Raw genomic sequence first — 23,088 nt, forward strand, 5'->3', positions numbered from 1 at the left:
CTTACTTTTCACAGTTTACTCTTCGGCCGCTCCGCTTCTGCCGTCTGCGGAAAAATTATCCACACCGACTGCCGCGCTATGAATTGTGGGATATGTTGGGCCACGAAGTCTACACTGCCACAGCCTTAAAATTCAGGGAAATGAAGGACGCATTTGAGGGCCGCATTTCGAGCAGCCTTTGAATTGGGACAGCCTTCGGCGCGCCACTCAATCGGCCTTAAAATGCAGCCTTTAAGGCTGCAGACCCTAAATTGGGATACAGCCATTTTGAGGAGGTCATTTAGCCATTTAAATCAGCTGTGTTGGATCAAGGCCATATCTAAACCCTACAGGACACCGTCCCTTGAGGCCTGGAGTTCAAGACCCTTGCTTATAATTGATTATGTTTGATGGGGGGGTTCTATCCAGGTATGCAGTTACTACATGGTCAGTATGTTTGGCATCACTGGCATGATGAAAAATCAAGCTGTTGCCAATCAGATGCGTTCCAGATAGTATTGCATGGTGAATGAAAATCTCACAGTACTTTTCTGAATTCAAAATTTCATCAATTCTGAAAAGATCTCCAACACCACCAGCTCAAATGCACCCCAAACCATGACTCTCAACTGTGATGGCTATAAACCACGGGTGGGGAACTCCAGGCCTCAAGGGCGGGTGTCCTGCAGGTTTTAGATGTGTCCTTGATCCAACACAGCTGATTTAAATGGCTAAATTACCTGTTCAACATGCCTTGAAGTTCTCCAGAGGCTGGTAATGAACTAATCATTTGATTCAGGTGTGTTGAGCTAGGGTGATAAGGACACCGGCCCTTGAGGCCTGGAGTTCTCCACCCCTGCTGTAAACATTTACATTAGTACCTCTCTCCTGATCTCTTCCGGATATACTGACAGTGAATTGAAAATTACTCGTCACTGATTCTAGTGACAGTCAAGTTCTTGTGTTTTCCTTCTATAACAATGGCTTCTTAACAACCATCCTTCCACTGAGACCATTTCTGATGAGGCTTTGTTAAACAATAGATGGATCAACTGAGGGTCCAGATGTATCTCTCCGCTCCTCTGTCAGCACTTTGCTAGATTTTTGCCTAATTTCTTAAAGACACAACTTTGAACTTTGAGATACTGTTCATCTGCTGTAGATTATTTTTTTAGGCCTGTTACTTATTTTAGCCACTACTTATCGTTTCCGTATTTGTTTTTTTTTTAAGACACACTGCACAACATGATGTGACATGCCAACTTTTCAGAGGATTTGGGAATCACCTTGTTGGTGCAAAAGTATAATTTTATGTGAGTCAAACTGTGTTGTCTGGCATTCATAGAGTCAACTAAAGACTCTATGAAGGGGAGGAAAATTATGTGCTTTTGAAACCGGCTGCTAGTAACAAGCGTTTAGAAGGCCTGGAGAACTATTGCTCAAGACCGTTTTAATAATTAGAAGAAATTCTGGCTCCTTGGAAGCATAGAGACATTAAAGGTGGCTCAAGACCATTACTCTGTGTTTTTTTTAAATTTATTTTTTATAATTGAACAACACTTCATACATATATATACATATAGTGTTACACAGTACAAGTGAGTTGTTCGACATTTATAATGTGCTATCAAACAGCATTAATGTTTGGTCATGGATATTTTTTTTTAAATTCCCAATAACTTTACAGTGCCCCCATTATACTTCTACTTCTTTTCCATAATGTACTTTACTGTTACAATGGTGACTGCTCATGTTAAATATAATTGATGTTTCAGATAAGGAGGCTGTTGTTTGCACAGGTAATTCTTTCTTTGTTTGATCAGTTCCAGGCAGTACTTTCTGTTCCTTACTTGGCTCTTGGCTCTTGGCTTTGATGCCAATGAGAGGTCATATCCTTAATATTGTCATCTTGGGCACACAGCTCTGTAATTCCACCAAGCTGCTGTTCAAATCTTTTGCTTCCAAAACTTTTAATTTCCTTACAAGAAAACATGTCAGTTCAACTTTGTTTCACTTCACATTTTTCCATGGTTGTTCATGCCCCATCTGAATTGGCTTTATTCCCCACCACTGTTGCCTCCACCATAGTTTGATATCCACTGTTTTAAAGGGAGGTGAATTAGAGCCTTTTGTCTACAACGGTTAGCTCTGACTTTGACAAATCAGAATTTACCTTCATTCAGGTTTGACTGTGCAGATGTGCTCCAGGGAGACAGTAGAGACACTGTTAATGTACATATTAGATCCCACCACTCATAGCAAAGCAGAGCTCATGTAAGAGATCGGTGCTAACGAATCGTTGCATATCTGTTTTGTCTGTTTTTTCAGTCCTTCGTCGCATTAAAGTCACCTTTCTAGACACTATCGTCCGCATCGAGCACCAGCCCTTGGACCTGGAAACAGGCGTCGCCTTAGAAGTGCACATTAAAAGGTGAGTTCCTGCTTCCTTTTTCCTAGCGGAATATGAGCTGCAAACAGGAAAAACTAGACCTGCTTTTCACTGAAGGTTATTTTACATACTTACAGTTACAGCCTCATTGATACTACAGTTAGAGTAGTAACAACATTTCCAGTAGTAATGGAAACACTTTTAAACGCATACATGTATAACTTGTGCTTCAGTAGTTCATCTGACAGTAACTTTACTTGCCTTTTAGAGTCACATTATCTTCATTCAGTGTATTAAAGGGAGCAATATGTGTTTGTGTGTTTATTTTGCTACATTTACGTTCACTAGAAATTCCTGAAATCTGCAAATGAAATAATAGTAGGCTTACTTGGAATTGATGCTTAAGTGGAAAATTACGCCGTAGCTCTGCTGTAGCTGCAAACTCCTCTGAAACCCTACGTTGTAACCTGGCGTGCACTTTGATGTGTGTCGGTACAACACAGCCGGTGTGATTGGTCTGTTCAGTACTGTTGATACCTCCTGTGCACTTCTGGCGACTTTTTCTTCCCTAGATTTGCATTTATCAGTGACAGAATAATAATCATAGCACTAGTTTAAGGACTCAGAAATGTCAGCAATTTCACAGAAGGTGATAGCTGCAACGATCAGAATGGATGTGGAGGAATGAACAAGCAAAACTTGACGGACAAAACTGACCACAACAAAGAGCGTATGCCCAGGCACATGAACGACTGGGACACAACCACAAGGTTATTAACACATAGTGCACCAGCATAAGGATAAGAGGTGGCAACAGTGTCGGCCGCTTCCAGAGTTAGGTCGTAGGTTCTACAAAGATTCCCCACAGAAGTCAGAAATCAGACCCTATAATTGTAATCCGCAGCTTTCAGAAAGCTCCAAATGTGTTCACCAATAGTGTCATATTTTAACCTTCTATCTAACTGTTACTGAAATGCATCGCTTAGTAAAATCAAATGTCCTTTCGCTTGCATTTAAAATGTGGCTGCATGTGTTTTGCATTACACTAAAACGTGTGCAGAAGTTGTCAAGTGATGTCTTGAATAGTCACTGATTTTGGTTTTCAGGGCTGGATGTTTATTCTTAGGGATTAAAACATTCTGGTGTTGGTTTTACTTATTAGCTTTGCATTTCGATGCATGGGGCGATCGTGGCCCAAGAGTTGGGAGTTCGCCTTGTAATCGGAAGGTTGCCGGTTCGAGCCCCGGCTTGGACAGTCTCGGTCGTTGTGTCCTTGGGTAAGACACTTCACCTACTGCCTACTGGTGGTGGTCAGAGGGCCTGGTGGCGCCAGTGTCCGGCAGCCTCTGTCAGTGCGCCCCAGGGTGGCTGTGGCTACAATGTAGCTGCCATCACCAGTGTGTGAATGTGTGTGTGAATGGGTTGATGACTGGATATGTAAAGCGCTTTGGGGTCCTTCGGGACTTGTAAAGCGCTCTATAAATACAGGCCATTTACCATTTACCATTTCAGAAATGTAAAATATTTTACAGTTAGTTTGAAAAAGTGGCCAAAAGTGACCTGCAGCCATTGCAGGTGGAAAATTGTATCAGATGTCATGTTTGTGGGCTAATAATATCAGCTAACAGATGTATCTTTTGGGCTGTAGCGTTATAATATGAGCCATTGTCATAAAGGTATAAATGCTGTCAGCACACACTCCTCAAACAGAAACTCAATGTGAAGCACAGCATGCTCACATTTTTCTGTGATTACCAAAATGGAGGCCAGGTCTTCTCTAATCATCAGCTGCTAAGCACGAGAGGCCTGTTCTGTTTATGAGCTTGCACTCCGTGGCCTCAGTGTGAAGCACATTTGAAACATTACCAGTATTCGGCTGAACCGTGGCTACAGATAACTGCACCCTATGCTTGAGGTGTTGTCAATAATAAAGTGTCTGTGACCGTGACATTCATTGATGACTATGGACACTGATGAGTCACTGATGCTGCGTACGAAACACCAGAATTATATATAGAGAGAGCTGTTCCTAATGGTTTGATGTATTCGTGCTACATTGTTGACATAACATTGGAACCATTTCCAACTGCATTAGTCAAGCATGATTAAATAAAATGCACTAAACCTAGTTTAAAGCATATAATACTCTATCTGTTTTATTATTACAAGGTAACTACAAATGACCCCCAATTTTATATTTTCAGATAGATCTTATAACTTAAAAGAAATCCTTAATACAAGCCTAAGAAGACAGGAGAGGATGTAAATTGTCATAATCAAGAAAGTGCTTTTAGCTCTCCGGCTACTTTCAGGCTTGCTGGACTTTAAATGGAATAAATCACAGTACTTTTTAAATTATTTAAACTATAGTTGCTAATATTTTTTTGACAATCGCAAGTTATTATTTGAAAAGGAAGGTAAAGATTACTTTAAATAGACTTGCATTACAGTATGCTCATTTTTTAAACTTCAATGCCCTGCACACGTCTGACTCTAAACCTACGTCCTTTCTGTGTCCCTCATATGTCATGACGTTATTGGCATTTTGCTGTGAGACTGATGACTCTCTGTTTTCCTGGCATATTGACAAAGCTGCACAGGTTGAGCTTTGCTGATCTGTGATCAGAGGCCACAAGGGCAGAACTGATTCAGGTCAAGCGAGGCATGTTACACATGCAGTGTTTGTTAAACAGGAGCTTCTGCTTCAGCTGTCCTGGTGCTGAAGGCACCGATCGTGTGAGTGTGTATTTCTGGTCAGAATATTACGTTGGTTATCAGCATACCATTAATTACACGACTGATGTTTTGTCACATTGAAACCAGTTTGCAGGTGTAACGTCTTCCTCTGTTTGCACCGTTATTTTCTTCTCACTTAAATTTGCTGTTATCAATAAATGGTGTACATTTCTGATTTTGCCATGTTGTTCCAGGCTGGAGTATTTCGACGAGGCAGTGCGAGATCCAGCCAGCCAGACTGCCGTGCCTGTCGACATCCACCAGCCACCCGCCTTCCTGCACAAGATCCTCCAGCTGAGCGCTGTTCAGCTGTTCTATGATAGCAATGGCATAGTACAGGTGATGGAGACCACGCTGCCTCAGATTTCTGTATCTTTTCTATTTTATTTTCTTTATTTTACCTTTTAGATTTTTTTTTCAAAATTTTTAGTTTTCATTTGGAATACAAGTAATCAGACTAACAAATGTGGAGAGCTTTGGCGACACGTTGCAGATATAACACAGACATGATCTGCTGATGTTTAAACTGAGACTATAAGATCAGTTCAGTCAATCTGACTGGAGAAAGTCTGCAGCTTTTAAAAAATGTCTGACTTCAGATCAGGTTACAGCTTTACAAACAGGATGATTTGTCTTTTCTTATGTGAAGTGTTGTCAGAAAAGAATGTATTAAAGTACAACTTCCATAATAATGGTATGTGATACCTAGGGAGGACAAAGTGGTGTGGATCTGCTTTTTCTTTAGAACTGAATTATAATTTACAAGTGGCATTGTGTGAAGAAGACAATGTTCCTGTCTTTCATCTCTGTCTTCATTTGTCTTCATTTGACAGGGTCCTCCTGAGGAGGAACACACAGATTCAGCCATGGCTAGTGAGGGAGAGGAAGGTGAAGGCGACGATGATAAGAAGGAGGAGGAAGGGGAGAAGGCCAAGCCACAAGTTGCCCCTCTATCCCAGCCGCTCCTCATAGGAAGCTGCTCCGGTTTCATTGAGACCACCGTCAAGATCAAACAGAACGACATGCTGCCCGGACCAAAGGTGCACGCAGCTCTCTCATGCACACCAAGAAATGCAAAAACACAACTACTGTCTCAGGCTGACTTCTCTCTCTTTTCTTTCTCTCTGATTCTTAGCTGGAGTTGGATGGGAAAGTGGGCTGTGTCCACATGCTGCTGTCTCCTGATCAAATAACCCATCTGACAGACCTGCTGGCAGCCCTCTGTATAGACACTGGTACAGAATATGTGATATAAACTAATTCATGGCCAGTTTTATGATTATGATTATGCCATGACCTAAAATAGTGTGTACCTTTATAAGTTAAAGAATGGCATTTTTGTTAGCTGACTCTAGGTGAAAGCAGGAGACTGGTTGAAGCATAGTTAGGTAATTGGGGGTATAGTAACATAAATAAATGATTTTAAAATTAAAGATTTCTCTGTTTCCCCTTTATGGTCATATAGGTTAAAAAGTATTGCCCTCGCTCATAATATTGCACCTGAAATGTATGATCCTCTGAACCATAAAGTAGTACGGGCTCACAAATTCAAGCAGTACATTGTACAGCCCCATAATGTGATAACGTCTCTGTCCTTAAACACCTACACTAGTCTGGCTTCTCCTGCTGCAGCCTGGAGCTAAACAATAATGTCACAGATATTTTTAAACACCTCCTAAATGTGAGGTTATACACATGGTCTGTTTTCCTTTGAACCATTTTAATCAGATATTCGCTCCTCTATTACCCAGAGCCAGAGACCAAGTGCGGCAGAGTGCACAGTCGTCCGTTAGACTCGGATGACCTGCGAATGATTGAGGAAGACCTCGGTAAGCAGCTCGGCTCCAGTCCCAGAGACGATGAGTGGGAAACTGAGCCTGACCTCGAGTTGTTTGTCACCGGCATGGGGAATGGAGGTACACGGATCAGTACAAGACCTCTTATACTGTGTCTGCTTCAAATGCATCCTAACATCAGGAGGACTGTTAAGAATCTGCATATTTAATTAAAAAGAAAAAGCCAAGTCAATTGTGAAGCTTTTTTTTTTTTTTGGGATAGTAAATGGTGTTTGTTCCCAATATCTTAGCTCGCAATTAATACACAGTTTCCTTTGATAGTGTCATTTAAAAAAGATACAGGACACCAGTCTGGTGTTTGATTGTGTGAGCCACAGAGAGTAGTCTGGTATTTTAATTTTATGTCTTATTCCTGAAGGTGTGTAAAACTGCTGCTCCTTTTCTTACAGGAACATGACGTGAAGAAGTGTTTGTTTACATTTCAGTAATTAATTACTCAGTGTGTCTGTATGTGTTTTCCTGCAGAAATGTTTTACTCTATGGGTCCTGCTGGGATGACGAGCAGTGTGACATCTGTCCGCTCCGGCAGTGAGCTGTCAGACAGCGACATGGAGTCTTCCACACACAGTCTAGCAAGCTTCACACAGCCGCTGTCTGCACAGGTACACAGTGTGTGTGTGTGTGTGTGTGTGTGTGTGTGTGTGTGTGTGTGTGTGTGTGTGTGTGTGTGTGTGTGTGTGTGTGTGTGTGTGTGTGTGTGTGTGTGTGTGTGTGCATGTTTAAATTTCTAACAGATGCCTGATCGTTCTAAGGTCCAAAAACTGTCAGAATAAATTTCTGGTTGATCTGTATTTGTATTGTGTGCTCATGCCATGAAAAGTATAAAAAATATCTAATATGATTTTTTTTTTTTAAACAATTATTTCATTTATTTTATTTTGGGCGTTTCACATTTGTTAACAAATGTGAAAATGTGTTTTAGCACCAATTGCAAGCACAAAGTTATTATGTATGTTCAAGAATAGCATGCATTAAACAGGAATTTGTAAATCTTCTTGTTCTCACTTGGATTTTTCCTGCCAGGGCGTCATGAATTGTCCCAGGAGATATCCTGTTGCTGGCTGTCTATCTAGTCTACCCCAGGCCAGCGGCCGCAGAAGAGGTAATGTGGAGTGCTAAGTAATGGGTTTATGTTGGGAAGAGTGACGGGTGGGATATGTGTAAAATGATTTTGGTGAAAGTACACAGTTGTACATTTTCCTAGCACAGCAGAGAGATGCCAGAGCTATTTGTCCGGCCAGAGGACTGAACAGTTTGGTTGAAGCTCACGCTCTACCTGAATACTTCAGGAAAAATGTGCTGCTATTGATTCAGGAAGCTTGAATCTTTCCAGCTTCACAAAAGCCACAAAGTTATTGATTTTTCAGTATTTTCAAGTCTTACTCTTCATTTTGCCTTTGCTATAAAAGGAGCTGAAGTGGTGAAGTAAAAATAACTAAGTCAGGGAGCATCTAATTGGTCTACCTGCAGACATACACCCTGAATTGGGTTGACAGGTTTGCATGTAGGCTGTGTTTAATGGGCAGTCTTGCAACTTTAGATGAAAACAAAAAGCTTGCATGTCTGATATATATATGTACACATTAAAAAGTTAGATTTTCAAGAAAGTTGCTGGACTTTTCTAGGAGAAACAGCAAAAGAGAAGGGAAGATGGTGTTAAAATAAGGGAGTCCTGGCATTTGTGCCTATAAAAGAATCAGGGGGTCTAATATAACAAGTGTCATGATTGCACTTAGTAATAGAAGCAGTGTCTTAACACTATGACACCTAAATGTAAAGCAAATTAAATTTACTTATATCCTTATATTAAGCAAGAAAGCCTGCCCATGCTTTGTCTCTATGCTGAACTCTCATCTTTGCAGGACGATCACACAGCGGCCAGGCAGAGCAGCTGAAGCCTGACGCGTTGCTGCGACTGACCCTTGGCGGACTCACTCTAACCCTTCTGCAGGAAGATCCACAACCCTCCAGTGCTGACGGAGCCTCGTCATTGGCTCAGGTGTCTAACGTGTTTTTCAAGGAGCTGACCGCCTTCAAGGACAGCATGTTCAGTGAAAGAGACTTCCATCAACTGAGAGGCGGATTCGCCAAAGCCTGCCCACACTCAAATCTCAGGTTAAAAAATGCACACATCGTCTTTAATGTGGTTTTGTATGGAAGGAGATAGAAAAATACACTTTCATAATCAGGTGCTTGTGATTGATCATTAGATGGTAGTTATATATTTCTTAAGTACTACAAACATTAATGAAGTTAGTCTGTAGGTATTGAGGAGGATGCAGATGTTTTGGGAGGGTTTTTTCTCCTTCTTTCCGACTTTTTGTTGGTCCTGCTTCCGTCCTCTCTCTCAAATTGCATTCACACACAGTTGGTCAAGTTTTCCCACCGAGACCAAGAGTTTGTTTCTCTTTATCGTTCTCACTGCAGATTAACAGGAGCAGCGGTGCAGGTCGCCTGTGAGATGCGGAGTGGGAGACGCCAAAACAGGGCTGTGACCTCTGACCTTTCCTTCAGCAGACTGGAGCTGTTAGAGTGCCTCTGGGAGGACGGAAAGCCGGAGTACTGTGAGGTAGATCATCTCTCTGTCAGTCTGTCAAGCTTTTAAACAAAAACAGGCCGTGTTCACACTTGTGTCCGTGCTAAGAATTTAATTTTGTGAAGCATTCACATTACAGTCAGTGTTTGCACAGTCTAGAGTAAGTTATTTCATAAGAGCATCCAAATACTTAACAAACATCAATAGTTAAGGTTTTAAGAAGTGACTGTTCAGACTAAAGTTATTGTAAAATAAAGGAAAAGTGACTTAAATTAGAGTTGAAAATGTCAGATAAGAATTTCACATTTAAGATGACCTTTCCCTGGAAGTGGTAAGTTTGTTGCTTCTTTACCACCCCAAGGGAAAAACTACAAATCCAGTCTTAACTCTCCTGTGGGTTTCTCTTTTCAGCTGCTTCAGTTCCAGAAAGCTGGTCTGTTCACAGTTGGAGCTGCAGCCAGACCGTGTGCCCAGTTACACTACAGCCTCACTGAAAAACGCCTGCGTAAGGTAAGCGTTTCTAAACACACGGCCCAGTCTTTTTAGCCATCGAGTAGTCCGCTGATTTAGCCTCTCAAATTGCAAATTATTCTGGGTTTACATTGGAGCCAGGATACCCTGATGGTGGTTCAAGACTTGACCTGTTCTGTTCACCCATCATCATTTACAAAATATACATTTTAAAAGCAGTGTATCAGGTAAAGTAAAAGTTAAAAGTATATCTTCTGATAATAAAGTGCAATTCACCTTTTAATCACCAAACCACAGTGTGCTCAGAAATATTTAGTGTGCTCAGAAGTTATATTTATGGTTAGAGATTGGCACCAAAATGATTTCTATGTATTTTTCCCAGTGCCAGCTGAGGTTAAAACAGTATAGGTTTGACTCAGAGTCATAGCCGAAATTAGTGTTTGCAATGGAGATCATACACGGGACAAGAAGCAGTTGCATGAAAATGAACTCCAGGAAGGACATTTTGATAGCTTAAAAAGAAAAGCATTAAGTATGTGTTTATTACAGTTTTATTAAGAAAGATTTTCCCTCTTTTTTTTTTTTCCATGTCATATTAAATAAAATTAGATATTTGTGACAGCACGGTGGCACGTTGGTTAGCACTGTTGCCGCACAGCAAGAAGGTCCTGAGTTCAATTCCAACATCAGGCCGGGGCCTTTCTGTGTGGAGTTTGCATGTTCTCTCCGTGTTTGCGTGGGTTCCCTCCGGGTACTCCGGCTTCCTCCCACCGTCCAAAGACATGCAGCTTGTGGGGATAGGTTAATTGGATAATCCAAATTGTCACTAGGTGTGAATGTGCGAATGAATGTGAGTGTGAATGGTTGTCTGTCCCTGTGTGTTGGCCCTGCGACAGACTGGCGACCTGTCCAGGATGTACCCCGCCTCTCGCCCTATGACAGCTGGGATAGGCTCCAGCGCCCCCTGCGACCCTGAAAAAGGATAAGCGGAAGCGAATGGATGGATGGATTTGTGACAAAACAAAACTTTACCCTTTAACTTTTTATGTCTAGAATATTCAAAAGTTCAAGTAATTTTTTAAATATTTAATAGCTGTATCCTGAAAAATCTGTACTGTAACATTTCCAGTATTCCATGCAGATTTTTGTGAAGCTCTTCGGAAGGATTGGCCGCTAAAAGCCTTACAGTTTACTTTAGCTATTCAAACATGCGTAATCAACCAAACATTATGTCAAAAACTGATGTGAGAATAACAACAATTTACTTTTTTCTTTAACCTGTTGTGCGTTCATGTGTTTCTGTAGGGCAAGCAGCAGGTGTTGCGGCGGAGCAGCGTTGTGCGAGTGGAGCTGGCTGAGCTTAGTGCCGAACTGGATTTGGACATCCTCAGCCGCCTGGGGAGCCTCAGCAAAGCCTTCAGCTACTGTCCCAATCAGATGTCTGGACCAGGACTCGTACAGGTCAGTGGAATAGATTTATTCTGTGAAAAAAATAAATGAGGTCACCCAGAGAGTACGAACTGTGTATCGCGTCTTAGGTCCAGACCATACAGAGAGACCTGCTGTTAAAAAATCCCTCATGGTTACTGGATCTGAGGGGATACTTAATCTTGACATCATTAAAGGCTATAGAGTTTATAATTATAGTAATATGTTGGTAATACAAGCCACTGAGGCTCAGCCTCCAAAAGACCGTGAGCAGAAAAGCATTCAGATAAAACATAACATTAGCAGCTTTGTGTAGAGTCATAACTTTTTACTTTCTGAAGCTCTATGGTTGAAATGCTTCCTAAAATCCATGTTCACATGTTTTTCCTCCTACTGTCCTCTAAGCCTCACAGCACCGAGCTCAGCTCCTCCTTCACCCTCCTGTCGCCTCACGCCGTCCTCAGACTTCGTTTCCCCATACCTGATCTGCGGCCCCTCCCAAAGCGTCGGCCTCCAACCCAGAGGGCGGTGCGGCAGGAAACCTTGGTGTTGGAGATGACAGAGTTTGAGCTGAAGCACCAGGAGGCCCCAGACCTGCAAACTGAGCAGACTACACCGGGACAGCCGTGGGCCCCCTGCCTCACCCAGCTGCTGGAGGCCTCCTTCACCGACCTGCACGGTGGGAACACAGTTGTTGTTTCTCAGTGAAGATTCTTGACAGGAGGAACCAAAGCTAGATGACTAGATTACTGACCACTGTTTAGCAAAGACAGTCCGATGTACTTTTAGTGTTAAATTTAGTTATTAAGGACTTCTGGAAACAATAAACTGTATCTTTAATCTTAAATTAGCGCTATATTAAAAAAAAAAGAGAGACCTGTGTCTTTCTGTACATAAAGTTATGTCATATACAAGTGTCTTTTATAATGAATGCAGACATTTTCATATCTGGCGTTTTATATTGATGTACCCATCCAAATTGTGTTTTTACCGGCTTGGTTTCTAAGATTATAGTTTAGTTAATAATTCCTTTAGTCTGATATTTAGAACTCAGTTTAATTTCCCAATGTCTTGTGTCTCACCAGGGTCATATGAGGGCTGGGAGGGAGGCTCTTTCCCTTGTATCAGAGTGAGGAAGAACCGGGACACTCTGCCCAGGTTAGTCCTTCTGATCATCAGTGGATCATCATCTTATGATGCTCATGAAGACCATCAGAAGAACACAATAAATGTGTTTTCAGTTATGGGAAGATTATAAAATATAATAAAAATGTGAAGATCTTTAATAAACTGAATTAGCATTTCCCCCTTTTGAGGCTGTGACCAAATTGTCTTCTCTTCAAATATTCACCAGCCCTTTTTTTCAGATACAGAAGCCAAAAGATAATATGTGTAATTCACGAAATTTGAGATGCGGAACTACATGTTTTAATTTTAACTTCACTGTTCAGGAGTCTGGTTCTTTCAGTACCATAAGGAGTGGCAACACTCGTGAGACAACTGAAGGCAAAGCTGATTTTCTTCATTATTCTTTCTCATCACTCATAGTCAGCTTTCCTCACGTCTTTGTGAACAGGATATCAGTGCGTGTGCGTGGAGGTGAGGCTCAGGGCCCAGCAGCTGGTCTGAGTGGCATGAACGCGGGCCTCATCAGGGACCTTGGTGCCGCCTTCTTTGATAGTCACTGTGAATTCAACGACAAAACGAGCTCCCCGTTTTCCTCCAACCGCACCATGTTTGAGACCGAGGAGGTGTGCTGACACACACAAAAACATGACACATCCCAGTTTATAAACCATCTCAGCCATCCATGTTCCTCCTCGCCTCACCTCTCCTCCCTGTGTGTTTTAGATGGTGATTCCAGCCGACCCGGAGGAGATGCGTCAGTTTCAGGAGCAGTGTGTCGCTCAGTGTCAGTGTGCTGTGGACATCAGCATGCCACTAGCTTATATCCTGCTCCCCAGCAAACAGGCCTTCCAGAGCATCTATAACAGGTATGTAAAAAGTATCACAAGACCATTGTTTGCCCTCCCAGTTTAGAATAATCCAGGTGTCCTTAAGAAATATGGACTCTTAAGTTTAATATTCAAAATACAAACGACTCTTCTAAAGTCTTACAGATGCACTCTACCTGCCTTGACACACAAAAGATTCTGTTGGCTTTAGGTGTTAATAGTGTCCAGTGCTGGAAACATTTAAAAGTAACTTAATACATAACATGTTACTGCTGATAAAAAAATATGTTGCATCATTACTTATAGATGAAAGTAACTCATTAAAGTTTTGCATCACCAGAGATAAACTTGCTCCTACAGTTTGCTCATGAGCGCTGGTTATATGTGCAGAGGGAGTCCAGCCCGAGTGTACTGACTTTAGCTGATTGTGTAGCAAGTTCATACTGGTAGTATTTCTTCCACCACATAACTCAGAACGAGCTGCTTCATTTCCCTCTGAGTGTCTCGGAGCTGTACTGTTAACGCAATTCTCCGTCTTTGAGGTTGCTTGTTATATTAATACCTCTTCCAGCTTTGTTCCTATTTTCATCCTTATTTTGGTCTTAAATCCTGCCTCAGAACTAACAGTAATTTCCCCTCACCCGTCCCTCTGTCCACAAGGATCAATAATGATCTGTTGATGTGGGAGCCTCCCCCGCCTCCTCCCCCCTCAGCCCACAGCCCCGACCACAGCCGCCATCACCAGGACGAGTTCCAGCTCTGCAAGTCGGCCTTTAGACTGGGTAAGTTTGGCTCATTTGATGGAAAACTTGAACATATTGTAGATGTATTAGACATAATAACCTCTCAGGTCATCTTATATTAAGTATTTTATTATGTTTGGAGAATTTTTCCTTCACTGATGACTAAAATTAAACAGACAAAATGTTTTTTTCCTTCGTCTTCTCTCATGCTCTCTCTCTGCTGTAGACTCTGACTCAGAAGAGGACGAGTGTCAGTACTACTTGGCCAGTGAATCATCTGGAAAGTCGCATCCGATGGCTCCTCGTCCCAACCACAATCTGAGCCTTCTCTCCCTCACTGTGATTATCGGGAAGGGTCGCCTCCAAGCCAGGACAGACAAGAAGGTGGCCGCAAGACAGTGAATTTTGTGGATTTTAACTGCATCAGATACTAATTATTAAAACCTTCCAAGATTGTTTCTCTTAAACTACAATGTGTTGGAACTTCTTATTTTTAGCCTTTCAAGTCAGGAGATGAAGATTTAATGACTATAAAGTAGTTGTAATCAGATATCCAACCACATGTTAATGAATGTATTTATCGAAATCTATTCATAGTTACTGTCATCATGAAGATGTGTAAAATGCTTTTCCATTGTTAACTGTGTATTCGTCATGTATTGTTCTGCTGACACTGATGTTATTGATTCAGGAGGACCAGAGTCACGGAGAGCTCGTGCTTGATCTGGAAGGGGGGAAGATATTCAGTGTAGCGCAGCACCAAAATGACCCCAATCTCAGTTTCCTGTGTCTGGAGAGCAGACGAGTGGAGCTCTACCATCGAGGTGCGCATTGTTGTGTTATTTAAAGACATTTAGTTTCACCATGGTGTGTGTTATGCACTAAGTATACAGTTAACTTTTTCATATGCCACACAAACACAGCTGTCTTGAAGGACACCCCCATCCCGCAGCGGTTGGAAATGCCCAGCTTCATGCCCCCAAAGCACCTGGACCTCACCATCTACCCCACAGAGGTGGGAGTGAGCAGTGTGAGCGGCAGGGAGGGAGAGGTGCAGATGTTATCCACAGCCATCAAAATCACACTGGACCCTCAGAGAAATGTCAAGGCATGTCCTCATATACCTGATAGTGATGATGATGACTGTTATTGTTATTGTTGTTGTTTTGGTTTTTCATTTCTTGTTCTCTTCACAGGAGTTCCTCGTTGCCCTTCGCCTTCAAGGTGCCACCATGCGACATTACATGACGCAGACCAACCACAGTTGGCACGAGCAGGTAAGAAGCTGAATGAATCGCGCTAAAGAGGCACAGCGGTGCAATGGTTTGTCTCCTAACAGCAAAAAGGTCCTCAGTCTGAATCCACCAGCTAGCTGATATGGAAGCCACTGAAAACAAAATAGCATTTTGCTGAATTTGAAATCTAGAGAGCTAGCTCGCTGGTTAAGCAGGCGACCGCATCCCATATGGCTGAAATGCAGCAGCCTTTGCTGCGGCTCTTTGTTATGTGTTGTTACCCCTCCCAGTCTCTTTCCTGTCTATCTTTTTCTGTCTAAATCAAACAAAAATGTTTAAAAAAAAAACTTCTGAGGAATTTTGATTTGCGGATGGCAAAAAATATATATTTTTCTGTGGAGGGAAACAAGCTTCTGTAGGCTTTTTGTGTGGAGTTTCCATGCTCTCTGCATGCCTTAATAAGTTCTCTCCAGGTCGTGCGGCTTCCTTTTGCAGTCCAAAGACATGCATGTGAGGCTAATTGGTGATTCAAAAATGGCAACGGGTGTGAAAATGAGCATGAATTTGTCTTCTTGTTCTCTGGGTTAGCCCTGCCATGGACTGGTGACCTGACCAGGGTCTACCTGCATCTCACCCCTTTGACAGCAGGACAGGCTCCAGCACTGCTGCAACCCTGAATCCTGAATTGGACATTTCGTTAAGAAAATGAATGGATGTTTTTGCTATTCAATTTTGAAGTATTTGGATTAGAAATTTCAGCTGTCATAGAGAAAAAATGTCAGATTTGCTGTTTTGCAATTCAGGAAATATCTTTTTCTTCCTACACTGCTGTTTTTTGGCATTCTACATTCTACAAAAAGAAATCTGCACAGATTTCTTTTTTCTTTCTTTTTTTTTTTTTAAACTGGTTAAAAAGGACTGAATAGAAACTAGACTAACACATTATTATTGTATTTATTTTTTTTAGTGAGCCATTTTTAGTACTTGGAGTAAACACCTTTTCTCCTGCTCTCCCTTCTGGGACACTATCATAAAGAAATGACTGCTTTCAGTTCTAAAAACATCCCCTGCTCAGACTGCAAGTTTTTCTTTCTTGAGTAGAAATAATGCCAGCTAAATGTCAGTTTAGACTCCGCTATAGTCCCAGAGCTCCTTCCATCGTGAAAGAGTTTTATTCTTCTATCACTCTCCCTCTTTGCTTTTATTGGCTCTTACAACAACAGGACGCTTCTTTTGCTGTGTTGAGTTTCCACAGTTACTCTGGTTCTCCCAGCATCCAACATTTCTCTAATCTGTGTGAAAATGGCTGCAAATAGCTACCAGGAAAACACAGGCTGTGTCTTACTCTAGTTTTGGAAGCACAATTAAGCCCTCATTTTCTTCATTTTCTGCACCATCAGTCTAAACACTGATGCTGTTATTATTTTATAGCCACTATCTTGTGCAGTTAACATATAATTCCCGATTATAGATTAAGAAAAAACATTTAAATTGCTGCATCAGGGAGGTTGCAGGCGATTTAGAAAGTGCTGTAATCACTGATGTAGATGTGGTTTAGAGGAGATGTGTGGGGGGAAGAGAAAAAAACTTGGACCTCACAGATTGATTATACAGGTCAGATTAATTGCACTGAAAATGTTTCTGTACAGGAAATGAATAAAAAATCCAGACAGCTGAAAACGGCTGCGAGTGTGCTGGCAGCTGCTATTACCGGCTCTGCCAAAAACAACTTCTTGCTCCCAGAAATAATAAATAAGTATATGTTGTTACACCGTAGACAGAAAAAAATATGATTTAAGATGGAAAATTGCATAACTATAATGAGCTTTATCCTGCAGAACGTGTAAATGTGGTAATTAAACCGGTAGTTAAACCATTTGGACTGAAGAGAAAAATAAAAAGTGCACTCTACACAAAGAAGTCAAATGAAGTGGATAAAGTCTAAATTTACTTCATAACCTGCAAACTGTTCCAGCTGGTTGACTTCCTGGATGTCATCGACGATCCTATTCTGGGATACACCGCGCCGGCCGTCATCACTGTCCTCCACACGCACCTCGCTACCTGTGCTGTTGACTATAGGTATACACCCAAAAGAGAGGTTTTGTAAAATAATGTGGACATGGATTTTGTTTTGTTTTTTTCTCGTTTTACACCCTTGTTTCATATCTTGTTTCTCAGACCCCTGTATCTGCCCCTGCGAGTGTTATTCACAGCGGAGTCCTTCTCTCTGTCCAGCAATATCATTGTTGACACTGCCACCTTCCACCTCAGGTACTCGACGTAAAGATTGTCCATTAAAACGATAATCAAAAACGTCGCTGTCAGTTTTTGTCACAGTGTATGATTCGTTGGGAGACCTTTGTTCATTTTTGTTATGTTGTCGTCAGATTCATCCTGGATGATTCTGCTCTCTACCTCTCTGACAAATGTGAGACTGAAACAGTGGACTTGAGGAGAGGTAAGGTGCTTCAGATGCCTTTTGGAGCTGTGTAAAAACAGGGGTTTGGTTTGGGTTTCCTTTGTGGATTTGATCTGTTAGAGTTATTCAGGACTGTGTGCTGAGGAACTCCAGTGAAGCTTAGATGAGAAGTAGCATTTTCTTTTCTTATCTTGCATGCATTAAACTAATCAGTGTCTTGCGATATCAGAAACGAACAGGGGACCGAATCATTGGCCGTGCTGTTCAGAATGACAGATGACTGAACAGTGAAAATGGTTATCCCAAGTTTGGTGGTCTAGTATTTTTAACATGAGGCCTGTGAGACTGATATTAGAGCTGTTTAAGAATAATTTACCACCCTCTGAATGGTTTTGGCCTTTAAAGTGGTGGATCACAAAAAAGTATGTGAGCTCTGTATGATGTTAAAGGGAAGTAGTACCCTCAGCCAATCAGAAGAAAGTCATCTTGAAGGGTGGATAAGGGGGTTAAATGGTTTTTCTTTATTGAAGCTCCGTTTAAGATAAAGATTAAGATTTTGAACTGTTAATTATGCTCCAGTAGAGTCCAAGAATAGAAAATAAAAATATGACTGGAACTGGGCCTAAAAGGTCATCTTTATGCTGAAAAGAACAGCTACATCCACTATAATATTGGGAAGCTGAATGGCAAATAGAAAGGTCACTTAATATGTACTTTTTCCAAAAACAGGCATTCTGAAAACTAGTTTGCCAGTTCAAGGGTCAAAAAAAATGTGTTGAAGTGACTGCAAAATAAGCAGTTTCCTAATAAAACCACCGCATGTTTGTGTCACACAGACTACGTGTGTGTCTTGGACATTGACCTGCTGGAGCTCGCCATCACCACATGGAAAGGCAGTGATACAGGAAAGCTGGTGAGTGCCCACTGTGTGTTTACTTACCTTTGTCTCCTTCACCCTCATCACCACAGCAAGAAAAAAAAAAGAGAAAAAGATTACCGCTGCCAGCAAAATATGTGAGCATAAATAAAACATCACAATTTAGCGCAATTATCTTCACAAACCACTAACAAGCACAGGCTACGTATTTATAAATATTTTGTTTGTTATAATGAAGTTTAAATACGATAAAAAGCTCCAGGTAGCAATTTAGGACTATAATCCATTTCAGCTGGGCAGGAAAGCAAAACCAGCCACAGTAAACAGGGCCTCCCTCCTCACCGATGCAGCTGTCCTATAACCAGGTCAGTGAGGACATATTCAGGGTATTATATGAAAAATGTCTGTTTAAAATCAATTAAAAAATGCTCTAAAGGTCTATTTTCAGTCTTTATTTGGGTGTATTTGCTCTGTTTGCCCTTTTTTAATTATTGTTTTCCTTTTTATTAAGGTTTTAAAGTTTTTATGGGCTGTAATAAGACAAAAAAAATTTAGATCCCCAGGCAATACAGACAAACAAACGAAAGAAAGAAAGAACAAGAAAAAAAAAAGATGGATAAGAGTCATTACAAGTAAGTTAAATATTCAGATAAACAAGGCATCAACAAAGTATAATAATGCAGCCATAATAAAAAAACATCCTCATCAGCAGCGGCTGTGACTCAGGAGGGTAGACCGGGTCGTCTACCAATCAGAAGGTCGGTAGCTTGATCTTCGGTTTTCTTTAGTCTCCGTGAAGCATCCTCGGGCGTCCAAAAGTGTGAGTGTGTGAATGATCGGTTTAAAAAACATGTGTGTGTGAATGAGGATGGTAGTAAGGAAGTGCATTGAGTGCTTAGTTAGAATAGAAAAGCTATATATACAAGTACCCGTCCATGTTCTTAATTATGCCAAGCTCAGGTTTTCTGTGCTGGAGAAATTGCTGCAGTATACATTTCTAAATAGATTGTTGACTAGAAGTTTTTAAGTTTGTAGAATATTTAAAGGCACAATGAATTATATTGGGAAAGAAAGCTCCATTCAATCTTAATTGAGAATTATTGACTCACTGAAGAACATATCGAACGGCAGAAAAAAAACCTAAATCCATCTGATGTAAATAATAGAATTAGTAGATACATTTATAGGAAAACACCCAGAAAGTAAAATGAAGGATGGGGATATGGATGATGTATTTGAGAAAATGTGAAGTAGAAAATATGTCATGAAAAGGAATCTCTTTTATTTTCTTTCTTGTATTAATTTACTATAAATTTAAAATGAGATGCACAAAAAAAGTAGATATGTACAACAGAGATCTGGTAATAAATGTGGGATAAAAACCCAAACTATTTCTAATACATACAAATATATGCATTTCTTATACCCCACCTATCCTTTTCCCCTTTATAGTATTTCTATAAACATGACTTTTAAAAGTTGTGAATTTTTTTTTCTTTTTTATGTATAGATTGAGGTTTCACAATGAAAAAATTAAGTTAATACATAAATAAAAAAATTATACATTTTAAGGATTAAAAGATGTTAGAGGTTAAGAGGATTTGATTTAATGAAGTTTCTGAATAAACTCTGCCCACAATAAAACTCTTTATTTCTGTACCATTACACATTTTGTTAACATTTTTGACAAATGTTGCAGCTTTAAAGTTCTCTCATCTCTCTTATGATCTTCCCTCTTGTGTCCCCACTGCCATTGTCCTCGCTTTATTCTACAGTCCCAGCCACTCTTTGAGCTCCGTTGTTCCAACAATGTGGTCCATCTGCACACCTGTGCAGATTCCTGTGCTGCTCTCGTCAATCTGCTGCAGTACCTGGTCTCTCAGGGCGACCTGCACCCGCCGCCACGGCACACCTCGCCCACTGAAATCGCTGGACAGAAATTACCAGTAAGGCTGGTGAAATGTGGAGTGTGTGATGTTTACTTTTATGTGATAAAATGGTCCAACATACCAATGCTGTTGTGTTTTATTAGCTGTCAGAAAGTCCAGCGTCTATGCTGCCCTGTCCTCCCGCTGAAACCGCCGAGATCAACCAGTACGACCTGGCTGACGCCTTAATCGACATGGAGAAGAGCCACAGAGAAGAAAGTTTAGAACCAGGTACTGCAGAGTTGCTCTGTTTAGAACCCCTGGGATCATCCTGACAGGTTATAGTTAGGTAAAATTATCCTGTTCCCATGTGTGTAGACATGCTTCACTTTACACACAGGAGATAGCTTAAAAACTTAATTCAGTTCCTTTTTCTTTTTCTTTTTTTAATGATATTGTTTGAGTGTCTGAAAACCCCAAAATTTTTTTAGTGGGAACAGTGGCATTCTTTGTATAACAGGAGGTATTATGGTCTGTATAGAGTACCAGTTTGCTAAATATTTACATCTGATTCTGTCTGCTTTCATCCAGGTTCACCTTCAATGCCGAGAAGCTCCCCCGTCTCAGTCTACCTGTTCCCCGATGAAGCCTCAAAGCACGGCCCCTCTGTCCTTCAGGGGGAACTTGACGGGCTGGTTGCCACAGCGACAGAAGCGCAGGCAGATATGATGTCAGAGGAAGGCTCCGAGGGCTCCACCGACAATGACGACTTCTGTATCCTGGAGGCTCCCGGCATGGGCATCCCTGTGAGGGTCCCCTCTTAGCTTTCACCTCCCTGTCACCTCTCATTCATGAACCCATTTCAGACTCTGCGCTCACTCACAAAATGTCTACATGTGTGTTTATTACAGCCCCGGGATGGGGAGCCCACGGTAACAGTGCTGTGCGAGGGGCCCATTAGAGTGAAGGACAGCCATTTTTCCCGGCCACGTGGCAGCTCAGACCTGCTCCGAGCCCCGAGTCGCTTCCCAGTGCCTCAGAGTAGGGTAGTTTTACGGGAGATCTCTGTGGTCTGGCACCTTTACGGGGGAAAGGACTTTGGAGGCAGGCCTATGTCTCTGCATGCTCAGAACATCAACAGGTAACAATGCACATAAATTCTTTCATGCACAGACACCCATGGTTATCATATAATTAATTATATAAATATTAAATAACTGAAATATTAGCATGCTGATTGGTCCAGTCCATACAAGGTTTTTGAAACTTTTGTGTACATAGTTTGTCAGATTTATCGGTTTTTTTTTTTGTTTGTTTTTGTTCTCCTGTGTGTGTGGGTGCACCTCTCTGCAGAGGTCGTTCAGCGCCCGTCCGTGGGTCACCTTCTCGCTCCGCCCCCTCCTCTCGACCGCAGAACTCTTGGCGCTCAGCTGGAGGCATCGGCCGTCAGCACAGCCTGCTGATGGAGATACAGCTCACCAAGGTACACTAATGCACTGATATCACTGGTTTGAAAATGTACGTTTTTTTAAAATACATATTGGCATACAGACATATATCACTGTACCTCTGTCTCAACATGTGTCTCCTGTTTTGTCCTCCAGGTGTCGTTCCAGCATGAGTCCTACCCGGTAGTGGGGCAGGATGGGGAGGGGTCAGCAGCACCTGTGGTCGGGGTCGGTCCCGGTGGTGAGCAGCCGCTCTCCAGGCAGGTGTTCATCGTCCAGGAGCTGGAAGTTCGAGACCGACTGGCCTCCTCACAAATCAACAAATTCCTCTACCTCTACACTAGTGAGAGCATGCCCCGCCGAGCCCACTCCAACATGGTGAGACAGAGAGACGGAGGGTCTTTGACTCCAAGTCAGATGCTGTGCACGACAGAAAATTCAGTTTCTAATCAAACCATCCTGATGTTGTAAATCTTTACTTACTTTGTGCACTTTCTATTTAGCTTAGCTTTAATGCAGTTAGGGACATGATGAACAGACTTTGAATGATAGTACTCATGTGGTGTGTCATTTTTGTAGTTGACTGTGAAGGCCCTGCAGGTGTGTCCTGAGTCTGGCCTCGGGGGGCCAGAGTGCTGTCTCCGGGTCAGCCTGCTGCCGCTGAGACTCAACATCGACCAGGTAACTTTTGGGACTGAATACTGAGAGCTGCTCTTGAACCTCGTCCATGAGGTGGTGGCACACAAAAAAACAACTCTTACTGCAGAAATTATTTTGAGTACAGGTGTATTAAATCTGTTTGATCATCATAAACGAGCCGTTTCACACTCCACAGGTGTTTCTTTGTAGCAAAAAATTCATTCAGTACCATTCATTCTGCTGTTTGTACTGCTCCCATAAAGTCTTCACGTCTTTTCTTATTTTTTTCTGTTTCTTGTGTAGGACGCACTGTTTTTCCTGAAAGACTTTTTTAGTAATCTAGCTTCCTCTGTTAATCCTTACCTGCCTGTGGATCCTGCAGCTGAAGGTGAGCTCTGTCAGCTCTTCTTTTATCATTCAGTTCTTTGATGTCAGATCTGCCGAGCTGATTTTTACGGAGTTGTAGCCTTTTTCTTGTTCATCGTTGTGGCACGATGAATTTTAAT

At 41.7% G+C, this 23,088-nt stretch overlaps 1 protein-coding gene across 1 annotated transcript in view; it reads left to right on the top strand.

The window, feature by feature from the left end:
- Window positions 1-23,088, top strand: part of atg2a (autophagy related 2A) — a 30,867-nt gene that overhangs the window by 4,331 nt on the left and 3,448 nt on the right. The window contains exons 4-35 of the mRNA XM_087850718.1: window positions 2,308-2,410; window positions 5,299-5,443; window positions 5,938-6,144; window positions 6,240-6,339; window positions 6,856-7,020; window positions 7,426-7,562; window positions 7,984-8,062; window positions 8,823-9,075; window positions 9,388-9,529; window positions 9,908-10,006; window positions 11,273-11,428; window positions 11,801-12,074; window positions 12,481-12,553; window positions 12,972-13,146; window positions 13,247-13,389; window positions 14,011-14,132; window positions 14,320-14,477; window positions 14,785-14,917; window positions 15,017-15,201; window positions 15,290-15,370; window positions 17,304-17,410; window positions 17,510-17,602; window positions 17,719-17,789; window positions 18,587-18,663; window positions 20,403-20,573; window positions 20,660-20,786; window positions 21,087-21,301; window positions 21,407-21,636; window positions 21,849-21,978; window positions 22,100-22,321; window positions 22,523-22,624; window positions 22,886-22,970. Coding sequence (XP_087706844.1) covers window positions 2,308-2,410; window positions 5,299-5,443; window positions 5,938-6,144; window positions 6,240-6,339; window positions 6,856-7,020; window positions 7,426-7,562; window positions 7,984-8,062; window positions 8,823-9,075; window positions 9,388-9,529; window positions 9,908-10,006; window positions 11,273-11,428; window positions 11,801-12,074; window positions 12,481-12,553; window positions 12,972-13,146; window positions 13,247-13,389; window positions 14,011-14,132; window positions 14,320-14,477; window positions 14,785-14,917; window positions 15,017-15,201; window positions 15,290-15,370; window positions 17,304-17,410; window positions 17,510-17,602; window positions 17,719-17,789; window positions 18,587-18,663; window positions 20,403-20,573; window positions 20,660-20,786; window positions 21,087-21,301; window positions 21,407-21,636; window positions 21,849-21,978; window positions 22,100-22,321; window positions 22,523-22,624; window positions 22,886-22,970 — 4,560 coding nt within the window. The remainder of the gene's footprint in view (window positions 1-2,307; window positions 2,411-5,298; window positions 5,444-5,937; window positions 6,145-6,239; window positions 6,340-6,855; window positions 7,021-7,425; window positions 7,563-7,983; window positions 8,063-8,822; window positions 9,076-9,387; window positions 9,530-9,907; window positions 10,007-11,272; window positions 11,429-11,800; window positions 12,075-12,480; window positions 12,554-12,971; window positions 13,147-13,246; window positions 13,390-14,010; window positions 14,133-14,319; window positions 14,478-14,784; window positions 14,918-15,016; window positions 15,202-15,289; window positions 15,371-17,303; window positions 17,411-17,509; window positions 17,603-17,718; window positions 17,790-18,586; window positions 18,664-20,402; window positions 20,574-20,659; window positions 20,787-21,086; window positions 21,302-21,406; window positions 21,637-21,848; window positions 21,979-22,099; window positions 22,322-22,522; window positions 22,625-22,885; window positions 22,971-23,088) is intronic.

The sequence above is a fragment of the Neolamprologus brichardi genome, chromosome 2, assembly GCF_056152115.1.
Source record: "Neolamprologus brichardi isolate AB-2024 chromosome 2, ASM5615211v1, whole genome shotgun sequence".
NCBI lineage: Eukaryota > Metazoa > Chordata > Actinopteri > Cichliformes > Cichlidae > Neolamprologus > Neolamprologus brichardi.